Genomic DNA, 12,876 nt, shown 5'->3' with positions numbered 1-12,876 from the left:
GTTAACCTTTGGAAAGCAACTAATTTCTCTTTGTAGTTGGGAACAGGTGCATTGATGATATTTTCCACATGATTACGTTTGGTTTTAACGCCCACACTGCTGATGCAATGCCGTAGGTCCTCCACTTCACATTTCTTAAATTTACACTTGTCTGAGTGTAGCATACGCCCTTTTGATGATAGATCCGCCAAAATGCTCCTCAAGTTACGCCATGCTCTTCCGCATCGTTACTTTACCAAAGACCAAAATGTCATCTTGAAAAGCAACTGCTCCACTTAAACATTCCAGTGTTTCTTTCATTAGCCTTTGAAAGACAGAAGTTGTGCTAGCCGGGCCGAACGGCATTCGACAAAACCTGAGTAACCCTTCTGAAGTGATGAACGCACTGAGGTTTTTGGGTTCCTCATCTAAAGATACTTGATGGTATGCGCTGGCCAGGTCTAGACATAAGAACACATGTGCCCCCGCTAAAGTGGTCATTATCTCATGAAGATTGGGATGAGAATGGGCATCCACCCAAATGGTATTATTAAGGCTGTGCAAATCAACACAGAGTCTCAATTCCCCAGAAGATTTAAAAGAAATCACCACCAAAGAGTCCATTGGTTTAGTTATGTTCTTCTTACACATGTCACAAAACATGTCTTTAAGTTTGCCCCTGTACGATAACAGTATGTTTCTCAACCTGTGACTCATAGCAATAACATTGTCATGCAATCTGATACGATACTTAAAATACTGGTATTCCGCCTGTTTGTCACTTAAAATATAAGGAAATTGTTACTTTAACTCCTGCATGAAATTAGAAACACCATCAGTACCACCACCGGCAGAATTCCCACAGGTGACATTAGGAGGGTCAGCTCTCATGCCCTAACTGATACTCATTTCTTCCAGGTGTGCCCAACCCAGCAGGGATTGCCCACTCCTTGCCACGTAAATTTTCCCATAAGTGCAGCGCCCAACAAACTCTGTTTGCCCAAAATAACCAACTAACTCAGTTCTATGGCCTGTGTACCCAAAAGGTACATCTGGAGACAATAACACTTTATTAGGCTATTCTACCTTGACTATATCATGAGCTAAAATAGCGTACTAGGCACACTAACACCTGTATACCTACACCATCCACTGCAATGTCAGATTAAGGGAATTTAGTTGCCCCCACTAATATTCAATACGGTTTCGATGTACTGTTCACATGTCATATAAAAAGTCATAATCATCATTCATTTTGTAGAATATTCACTCTCCTGAGCTTTGATCCACACACTGTACCAAAATCCCCCTTCTTGTTGACATGCGTGTGGGCGGCGGTTCTTACCCAGCAGGCGTGAGAGTCGGCAGCACATTCATTCCTACCATACATACACTTGCTTCTAGCTCCATATGTGTGGCTAATGGTAGAATTGAATTCCAGTGATGCATGACTGCTCTAGACACCCCAGCGTGTGGTTTTATTTAAGCAGCAGGTATAGGAGCTGGCAACATATCCCTGCCACAGACCTGCGCCCAACTCCTTACGTGTGGCTGTTGGAACAACTGCACTGATGAGTTATTGCCAAGGAAATCCCGGTGGGGGGCTCTCCTTCACCGTGCTGAGTATTAACAATGATGATGCCAAAACTGAATAGGAAATAAACCACAACTTAAAGCGTTCTTTCATTAATGATTAATTGCATCTGGCACCAGGGCGCTTCAATCGTTTCATTCTGTAAGAACCTACTTACCGTTACACATGATTATGGCTTAACACAGTGCAGGTTATAGATGAAATGTTTCTAATGTGATTAAAAACGAAAGGCTACAATTCATCATGTTTTGTACATCATTAACGAGCGTGAGAGCGCACTGGAATGCACTGAGCTGCCCGGACAGGATGCCCCTCTACGCAGCCTTGCACACTGTGAAGATGAGCTATTTAAAAGTGCATGGGGCATATTCTCAAGGAGCTATTACCGAGTTATCGGCACTTTATCGCAGCCAAAGTTGCGATTCAACTAACGCCCCATTCACAAGCTGGTGATACCAGCCCATATTACCAGTTTACCTGCAGTAGCAGCCGCAAAAACATCACCACAGATTACCCCAGCAACTATCGCTAAAGAGATGCAGAGTAGGCGTTCCCGTGCAAAAAGCCATGACAACACCACTCTGCAACATTCTCAACGACCAGCCATATTGGAGAGAAGATCACAAAACATGCGATAAGGCATGTTAGCTGCATGAAATTAACACCTGCTCTGACCTGGTGTAAAGTCGGACCACAGCCTGCACCAGAAAAGGGAGCAAGGCCAGAGCCACACCTGAAAGGCAACAGATGCCATGGAGCCACTAAGCATGCAGGCCGGACACCCAAGAGGGCAACAACACCCACCGCCACCACCCCCAGGACCATACCCCCCCGGACGACCCCCCCCCCCCAGACCAACACTGAGGCAGCGTAAACAAACACAGTGACCCTCAGAAAAAGCACCAACCTCACAGACCCAACACCAAAGAATGCCATTGCCCACTACAGGCTCAAAGGGACAACCATCCTGTGCATCCTGACCACCATTGCCCACAACCAACACAGCGGACAACAAATATCCCATCTCAGACAAAGCTGCTGGCCGTTCTGCACGTGTGGGCCACTGGTACCCTCCAACCAACAACCGCCAGAGTCGGAGGAGTTTCACAGCCAGCCCAATACAAGTCCCACACAACGGTCGATACCCCACTATCTATATTTCCCCATACTGAACCAGGACAGCTGGAGACCAAGCAAGGTGTCTACGCCATAGCTGGCTTCCCACACGTGTGAGGGGGCAAGTGACTGCACGCATGTCCTACTTGTGCCCCCTGGCACCTTTTACAAAATAACCACAACAGACAGCAGACATGTTCCATCAATGTGCAGGCAACAGTGGACCTCCTGGGAATCTCCAGCAGCGGGACGCCAACCACCCAGGCAGTGTGCATGATTCTTACATCTACCCACAGTCCATCATCAACCAGCGCTATCAGGATGGCACCTACGGAACAGCACTGCTCGTTGGCAAGTACCAAATGAAAACACCACACACCTCAATTCCACAATCATTCAAAGCACACAACTGGGAATGCACACGTTACAATCTCACATAAAACATGCCAAACAACATGCCCATCCACCAGACACGACAGCACAACTCACTGTGGGAACCTGGGCCAGCCATGCACATAAGCCACCAACGGCATGGCACCTCAGCCACACAATAGCAGATTGTGGGGAGGGGGCCAGACATGTGCGAAGGAGGCAAGTGACAGATGAATGAGAATGTACACAATGCCAAGTGTGGCGTTAATGTGATGGCCAGACTGCAGTATGCAGACAACATACATGTCCATGTCGACACACACTGCTGGTTTTAGAAGTGTAGTGGACAGTGGATGCAACCATGTTACCCCAGCCAGTGGGGAAGATCGCGGAGTGGTGTAAATAAAAGGCACGTAACTCTGGTCGTGGTCCTCTTCCGGAATGCCCAAAGTGTCTGCCAGGGCAGCGGCTCTCACCCCACAACGAGCGGTGTTGCCTGCGATCCTGTGTGGCGCTGGTCCCCGAATCAGTCTTGCCTGCCCCTGCGCACCCAGGCATCAATGCTCACCTGTAGACACCGGCGTGTGTCGAAGAGGGCCCACCACGTGCCGGTACAAGCTCCAAGCCCGAGGGCCGCGACCCTGGCAGCCTCCGCAGACCCTCACAGCCTCCGTGACACAGGCCCGCAGTACTCCTTTCTCGTTTACGTACTCTACCAGCATACACAGCAGACTAGTAGGTCACACATTTGGAACTGAGTCTTGATTACACTATGGCAGAGTGACGATGTTTATGGCTGAGTTGAAGTCACTATACTCCCTTTGATGTGGTGTCACCAAATCTGTGTGTAGCATTCCAACAGCATGTGTCTGTGGGCCCACGCGGACTACTGCTCTCCGGCCACACAGCGCTCGGGTAGGACACACATGTTGAAGTGAGTCTTGATTTTTAAATGTCAGAGTACATATCATTGCACGCAAGGAGAGGTGTAAGAGGATGACGCATTTCAGTCTGGAGGATAAAAGGATCATCGTTACGGAAGTGATCGAACACTACCAACAACAGCCTTGGTGTCACTAACTCTGTGCATCGCGAGCCAACGACACGTGGCTGTGGGCCCCTGCTGACCGCTGCCTCCGGCCTACACTGCGGTCAAGTAAGTCACACATTTGGGACTGAGTCTTGATTTAGCAATGGACGAGTTCATATCATTGTACTGGCACCATCGCAGAGTGCATCTCCTCTCAGCACCGGTGCCACTAAGTCTGTTCCCCGACATTCATGGACACTCTCTGGTAGAACTTAGGTGGCGTCTGAGTCTATGGACTGGGGGTTGTCTTCATCCTCGTGTAGCTGATACCGAAATGGTGGCGAAAACGAGGCTGTAGCATTCCACTCCTCCATTTGCTGCTTCCGGACGGCTTATACCCTCTGCAACATGTCCTGGAGGACTCCCTCCACTGTCCCCCACAGCCCTCCGTCACTCTCCCCTTGGACATGGACAAGGACCTGCTCAGTCAGCGTGGCCCTGCCTCAATGCACCGCAAGGCACAATCCCGTGACGGGGTGCCTGTGCCAGCCGCTGTGTATCCGGGTCCACTAACTCTGTGCAGCTCAATTCAGGGACCCTGTCTTCTGAGATACTGGATTGCCTCTGAGATGATGGCCTTGGGTCATCAACGCCATGTGTCTGTGGCCCTGCGCTGTCCGCTGCCTCCGGCCTCAACTGCGGCCCACCAGGGCTCACACATCAAATCGAGTCCTGACCAGCCCGGACGTCGCATCACTGCAGGAGGCACACGCCACCACCGCCAGGACCACCTCCAACCGCCAACTGCCAGTGTTGAAACGGTCATACTGGCAGACTAACGGAGTTGCTCACACCTGTCGTGGATGCCATAATCTGCCTTATACCCTGCTCAGCACTCCAGGTGCCACTAACTCAGTGCACCACGAGTCATCATACATTTCTGTTTTGGTTATGATCTGTGGAGAGCTCACGCAGCAATGTCACCCCAGGCAGTGTGGGAGACCTGGGACGATGATGAGGAAGATGATGCAGGTGTGACACCCCCCCACTGCCGCTACATCAGGAATATCCCGAAGGGACCCAATCCTAGATATTTTATTTACATGAGAGCGCTCAGCTCTAGTGCCCCAACCTCAGTGCACTGCAACTCACAGACACTTCTGTTTGTTATCAAAGTCAAATGATCTTTATTCGGAATGTAAAACATCCATAAAAGTACACATAAAATCCAGCAAAAATAAAAACACGAATAGCATCCACATGATTACAAATTCATAATAGCGATATACAATTTTATCATATGCAGAAATACAATCATTAGTGCAAAATATGCAATGTGCAATAGAACAATGTGCAAAATATGCATAGTGCAAGTGTTTCAATCAATTAACAGAGAAGCACGAGACCGTACAGCGGCTTTAAGAAAGCAACTCACTCTAAAGATGGCCTCGTCTGTTTTTAACATTAATAAATCCTTGAGAGCCAGTTTAAAATCTGTCAGAGCATTTTTCCTACAGTACGGCATTAGAAAGTGCAAAGTGTGCATTCTGTAAAAACCACAAAAGAAAAGAAAATGAAGCAGACTTTGTGTGCCGCCTAAGTTACAGGGACAGTTTAGGTTTTCCACATGTTTGTTGAAGCCTAACGGAAAACAAAGTAGATTTATAACACTATCGTCCCTAAACCGAAATAGCAGACTCCTGTTCCATCTGCCAAGCTTCAAGCGGAGGTAGCCCTGAAGCAGGGCAGGTGATGACTTGCTTGTCTCCGTGAAGGAGGTGTATCTGATTGTAGAGGACTTTACCAGATCGCACGTTGATCTTTCCTTGCGATAATGATCATAAAGGGCCTTTTTTGTTAAATTCTTATGTGAGTGATCAATAAGTTGTGGGGTAGTAAAAAGATGGCCAATCCCCACACTTGATAGACTATTCTCCACAGCTTTAAGCCAAGGTATACAATTAGCCCTCTCACAGTTTAGACAGTCCATGATAATATCACGTGACAGGGAGGCAGCAGGATTACACCAGATTTTTATCCAGAACAATGGGGGTCTAGATCGTAAAAAGTCTTCTGTGTAGGGGAGGTTTAGTTCCCTATGACAGATGTAAGTTGGAGCACTAATGACCCCCCTCCAAAATCTTCCGGCAAAATCTGTTTTCTTCAGTCTGTAATTGGGTACAGTTAGAATGACCCCATACCTCAGCGCCATAGGTTCCCACGGGCAGGCATTGTGTTTTATAGATTTGTAAAAGAGACACAATCACATCAGCCTCAATGGGTTGACGAAGGGAGGTTAGAGAATTTATGGCCTTGCTCATTTTGTTCCTTGCTTGGGCAACATGAGGTTGCCAGGAGCCAGTATTGGAAAATAACAAACCAAGGTAAGGGAAAGTGCAAGTGCTTCTTAAAATGTCATCCCCTGATTGAATATGGCTTATTTTGTAACTTTTAGGGCCACAAGACATTATAAATGACTTTTTAAAATTGGTTTGGAGGCCCAAATCTGCCATATTCTCAACAAAACCAGAAATTAAGGTTCGCAATGCATTGGGTGTGCGGCCCATAAGGACCGCATCGTCAGCATAGAGTAATGCGGGAACGGGTTTGCCGTTAACTTGCGGAACACCCTTAGTTAGTTTGCTTAAAGAGACACTCAAATCATTTATATACAAGATAAAAAGCAGGGGGGCCAGTACACAACCCTGTCTGACCCCCCTGCCAATTAAAATATCATTAGAAACTTCTCCATCGTTATTAATGCGTACACATGCTTTTAAATCGCTATGAAGGTGTGCCAAAAAATAAACTAAGGTTTCATCTAGACCATAATTTAACAGAACTGACCAAAGGCGGGAACGGTTAACAAAATCAAAAGCAGAACTTAAATCCATAAAACCAAGATATACAGGTGATTTTTTGGCGATCGTATATTTGGCCATGAGCAGGTTTAGGTTCAAGCACTGCTCGACCGTGCCCACTTTACTTCTGAAGCCGAGCTGGCAAGGGTGTAGGATGGTATTTTCTTCTGCCCAGATGCTGATTCTATTAAAAAGAACCCTGCCTAGAACTTTTAGTGTGTTGTCAATTAATGATATTGGGCGGTAGCAACCAGGGTCGAGTCTGTCACCTTTTTTGAATATGGGTACAATGGTGCTACAAGACCATGTTTCCGGAACAGTGGTGAGGGATAAATTATTGAAAACGTTGCATAACAAAGGTGCCCAAAAATCGGGTTCAGATTTAAGCTGGTCGATGGATAAGCCATCTGGACCAGGGGCTTTGTTGCCCGCGCTCTCAATGATAGCGTCCTCCACCTCAGACAACAAAATATTTAAGGGCTTTAATGCAGGAACAATTTCAATTAGGTTGCCAGGCGCAGGAGCATCATAAATCCTTGAAAAATGGTTCACCCACACATCCCCTGTTATGTTGCAGTTAATAGGAGAAATATTGGAGCCCAGTGATCTAAGATTCTTAACGCCCCTCCAGAACCCTGCAGCGTCTCGTAAGACGGCTGCACGAACGAGGGAATCCCAATGGTCTTTTAATAGCTCTGCAGATCTAGTTTTTAGACAGTGTTTATATCTAGATCTCAGAGCCCTTACCAGGGAAGGGTCACGCGGTAAAACAGTAAGGGCGGCCCTAAGTTCCCTGTTAGCTTTCGAGCATGCAGTGTCAAACCACCTGGGATGACTATTGGTGTTGGCTGGAGCAGGTCTGGAAATTTCCCTTTTTATTGCCTTACATAACTCACCAAATGAGTTGACGATATCAGGCCCCAGGCTGGAGGTTGATAGACATACCGATACTAGGGTAGGATGCTTTTTGATGACTCTGGCCAAAACATCCTGGTTGTCTATCCCCTTCCAGGCCACCCTCAGCCTGTCTGTTGATACCGTTAAGTTTCTAGCCCCTATTTCTATTCTGTTCCTTGGGGTATTAGTTGATTTAAGGCAAAATAAGATTGGGTAGTGATCACTGAAAGGGGACAATAAAACTTCAGATTTCAATAAAAGATCCTCGAGGAGGGATGAGATAAATACATAGTCGATGGTGGTAGAACTTCCGCGCCCGATATAAGTAGGGGCGGGTGCTTTACTCACACTATTATCCAATGTCTCCATCACATCGACTAAGTCACGTGTTGCTAGCAAATCTAATAATTCTTCTCCTCTCCTACAGGGTGGAGTTCTAGGGTGGATGTGTGCATTGAAGTCGCCTCCCAAACAAATACCATCAAAGCTGCCATATTTTTGACCATCTACGACTTCATCAATGAAGTTGAACAATTTCAGGAAATTGGTGTTAGGATGGGTTATGAAATCATTATTATAAAAATTAATGAGGCATAACTTTAACCGACCTGTATATTTCAATGCCATAAAGTTGTTATGTTATAAGCACTTTTATAGCGCACAGCTGCCCCAGTAAAGGGGCGTCCCGGCGCTTTGGACAGGCAAGAAGACATAACACAGAAGACATCAGAGAGTCAGATAGTGGACGGGCAGAATACTAAAATGCAGAAGGAAATAAAGGGGTTTTAATGGCCCTCCTGAAATCCAACAAGTCGTCCAATGCACGAATTTGGAATGGAAGTGAATTCCACAACTTAGCAGCTAAAACTCGGAAAGAGTGTTCATTGGGTGACCTCTGTACTTGCTCCGGCTACCATCATAATGCTCCGCTGTTGTCTCTGTTATGCTGGCGTTTTCTCTTTCAGTCTTAATAGTGTTCACTGTTGTATTTGTTGCCAGCACCAATAACTCCCTGAGGGCTTGCTTACACTCACCCCACACACATCCGGCACAGGCGTCACTGTACATGTGACCCTGCCAATAAAGGGGCTGGGCACACGTGCCCGTAGCCAGTTCCACACACTATCTGCGTGTGTCCGTGTGGTCATGAGGGCCCCATCCCTACAACATTACATTGTGCTGTGTACAGCGGACGCAACCATGTAATCCCAGGAAGTGGGTTAGAGCTTGGACATGTAGCTTTGTCGTCAGCCATTCAATACATAAGAGGAGTGTACTGGGCCATCGTACAGAGGTCCAGCGTAGGTGTGTGAATGGTAATTCTGGGGCTCAGGGCATGGTTCAGTACAGGAAATGTGCAAATGCATGCGTCTCTGTCGCAGTGTGGGTCTCCTTTGTGAGGTGTAGGTGGTCCCTGATGGGATTTAGACACCCCGTATGTGATGTAGTTCTGCTTCCATGAGCTCTGACCCTACCCGCACCTGTTTGGACACCACCTTTTGGCATTCTGACACCTGGCATTTGAATGCGATGTGTGCCTCGGTGGCGTGCTGGGAGCCAGCCGTGGTAGCAGGTGATTCCTGCTGTGTGGTCTGTGCAGGGGCTGGGGTCTCCTCTATGTAGCTTGGCTTTCCTGCTCCTGGGTTGCCTGAGATGTCCATGAGCTGTTGTGGTGCGTCAGTGTCGAAGGTGTGGTGGTCCTCTCCAGCATCACTGATTGGTTGTCTGGTCTGCTCTGCTGGAGGTGTTGTTTGTCCCTCTGCAATGTGAAGGGGAGATGCATGTTGACATTGTGTTGACATGTATGTTGGTGCATTGTTCTTGTTGACATGCAGACTGTATGACAATGTACATTGTGACTGATTGGGCGGTGCTGGCAATTTGATGCTGGACAGTGGACATTTGGATTACGTGATGGATGTGAGGTTGTACACCTACATATGAATCTCACGGTTTCCTGCTCTGTTTGATGTGATTGGCCTGTTTCTGCGCATGAGCGGATCCAGTTGTGTCCCCTATTCTGCAGTGTCGGTGTTGCACTTTGTACCACATTGTGATGGGATGTGTTGTTATTGCTAATTGTGTGTGCTGCAGTGTGCCACGGGGATCAGGGACATGATCCAGGGTCATTGTGGGTGTGCAGTGTGCTACACATCGTTGTGCATGTGTATCAATGTGCCCATCTCCCCCCGTACCCCCAGTCCCTGGTCGTTACTCACCCTGTTGATGTTGTGTCAGGTCCTATCGAGCTGTGTCCGTACTCCCACCGTCTCCACACTGATGACTGTGGCCTCCATTTCCTCCAGGTCCTCCTGTGGCGCAGGACTCCCACCTCCTGTCGCCGTTGCTGCCTTCCTGTTGGCAGCGGGTTTGTGCTTGTTGTGGCGTTAGTCTCATTGTGGGTCAGTTGATGGTAGTGTTGCGGGGATTCTGCTCATGCACAGAACTATCCCCAGGAAACCAGGACCTCAGTGAATTGTGGTGTACCAAAAACCCACCTCAGCAGTGCTTAATTTGAGCCGGAGCTTTCCGGTGCTTAGCACCGGCACTTATTTATTAGCGCCGGGTCTTGACCTCCGTGTGACTGCATAACATGTGCCACACAATAAAATGTGTTCACATTCTCACTTTGTCGCTGAGTCTCCATGAAGAGCTGTACCAGTAATAAATCTCTTCCCTACAGTCAGTGCTGCTTTTAGGCAGGTCACTGATTGGCTGGATTTGGTCATGTGGGGCTGCATGAGGCAGGGTGCGTAACCTTTTTAAATTGTCCCTGCCGCTCGCCTTATGATGTGTACACACGCATGACGCACAGGCAGTTCAGCACTTTTATTTGAAGCTGCGTGTCTGAGTAAGTAACCAACAGTTGATTTTCTTGAGCGTGGTGGTTTGCATGAACGTTACTGTCACAGGATACAAGATACTAGATTAGAGCTGAGACAGTTACGTGCTTGTTAGACTCCTCTTCACAACTCGGAAGCAGTGACTTTTAGTTTGTTTCTTTGCCCTCTGATTAACGCCTTGTGCGCGGAAGGATCGCTTACTTCCCTCACTCCCATCCTTGGTTTTGGCCCTACTGTGCATAGGCACTCGAGTTTAGAGTACGGCAGGCACATGCCCCTTCAGTGAACATAGCCAGACTGTCGAGTGCTGCAGAATTTTAACACACATTAATACAACACAGTCCCCGGTAAAAAAAAACACCACAAGTTTTGTCACTCACACTTAAAATAATTTTGTGTGTTTGTATAGCATCCTGTACATCCCTCCAACTCGATATCTTGTTACTGTTCTGTCTGACAGCATACTGAAGGGCCCTAAGCGTCAGCAAAAAAGAAGCATGGACAGAATGAGATCTCTTGGAAGCACCATCAGACTTTGAAGATTGGCAATACAGCCCTCGATGATGGGTCAGGAACCTGTAGGATCTGCTGAAGACTAAGGGCCCAATTCACAGAATGGATTTAAGACTCAATCCTAAACTTACTACTATTTTGGTATTCTCAGAATGCACTTACTACTTTTGGCATTCACAGAAGTTAGGATTTTGTCTTAAGTTTGTCTTAAGACAAACTTAAGACAGACTTAAGACAAACTTAAGACAAAATCCTAACTTCTGTGAATATCAAAAGTAGTAAGTTCATTCTGTGAGTGCCAAAAGTAGTAAGTGCATTCTGTGAATACCAAAATAGTAGTAAGTTTAGGATTGAGTCTTAAGTTCATTCTGTGAATCGGGCCCTAAGTGTCTGATTTAGAACTCGTTGGATAGGTTACTCGGTCACAACAGTGATGGATATTCCATCTGCCCAAATATAAATTCTATGATTACTATGGAATTTATATTTCAGCGGACGGGGTATCCGTCACCATTATGACAGAGTAGCTCATCCATTGAGTTCTAAATCAGGCACCTTTTCAGTAAACTCTTCTACTTAATGGGCTGTGGCCACACCTGGACTTTTGGACTGCTTTGCCCCATGAAGCAAGTGCAACAAGCATTTGCAATGCAATAGGTCTCTTATTTACGTGAGTTTAAGCTATTGGCATTGTACATGACAATGCCAATAGCTTATACTCGTGCAAATGCGATACCTATTGCATTGCAAATGCTTGTTTTGATAGTTGCCCTTCAACTGAGTTTCACCTCGAGGTAGTCTGTGCTGGGCTACAGAGGCTACTTTATTATTAATCTTTCTGTTGCACAGGAAATCCTCAAGTTTGCATTGAGTATCCAGCTTCTCCTGGTCGTACATCTAGTCATAAAAAGCATTGGCAAAACCAGGTAAACATTAAAAAAAGATTCACATAGTTAGCAAGGAGAACTGCACGAATGTCACCCTATTACATTCAGCATGTGGTGTATCTTGCAAATGGGGTTAAACAGACTGTTGGAAATGGATGTAAATTACTCTCGTTTACACATAGATTTCCCACAAAGAGGCACTTCGCAACCAGTGAAAAAAAGCTGTAAATTTAAAGTATCTCACCGTGTAGGGCTCGGATCCTGACCTTCACACCTTCTCCCTTTACCTTCATCCCATTGGGAAGTGTCACCTGGCAGTAATATATGCCATGATCATCCGTAGTCACGTTGAGGATGGTCAGGGAGGCCACCCCTTCGGACAGATCCCCACTGACGAAGGCCCTGGAATAGTTAGCCACAAGAGTCTTGTTGTTCTCCATGAAGTGCAGGGTGTGCTTCCCATCTTCTCTGTACCAGTCAATAGTCAAGTCATGGAGAGATGAACCCTTTGGGCTGAAGAACTGGCAGCCCAGGACTATTGTCTCACCCACTCTGGCTTTCTCCTTGCTTGGGTCTTGAATTATAAATGGCTCCCAAGTCTTGGGGTCCCTAGTTTCCGCTTCCTCAGCGCCAGTGATGTTTGGCTCAATCGTAGCATTCGGTAGCAGGTTTCCAGCGACAACATGGGAACCTGTGGAGGAAGACGACAGCAAGTTACACACTGTAGCATCCAAAGATAAATCCAATCATTATACAAGTGACTGTATGCCTATGGGGTATGAAG

General features: G+C 46.8%; 1 protein-coding gene across 2 annotated transcripts in view; it reads right to left on the bottom strand.

Moving 5' to 3' along the window:
* LOC144772394 (uncharacterized) overlaps nt 1–12,876 on the bottom strand; it is a 552,770-nt gene that overhangs the window by 376,869 nt on the left and 163,025 nt on the right. For both annotated transcript variants that reach the window (XM_078656672.1, XM_078656673.1), the window contains exon 2: nt 12,337–12,783. In XM_078656672.1, the coding sequence (XP_078512798.1) occupies nt 12,337–12,783 (447 nt within the window). The remainder of the gene's footprint in view (nt 1–12,336; nt 12,784–12,876) is intronic.

The sequence above is a fragment of the Lissotriton helveticus genome, chromosome 8, assembly GCF_964261635.1.
Source record: "Lissotriton helveticus chromosome 8, aLisHel1.1, whole genome shotgun sequence".
Classification (NCBI taxonomy): domain Eukaryota; kingdom Metazoa; phylum Chordata; class Amphibia; order Caudata; family Salamandridae; genus Lissotriton; species Lissotriton helveticus.
This window is presented reverse-complemented; position numbering and strand designations above follow the sequence as displayed.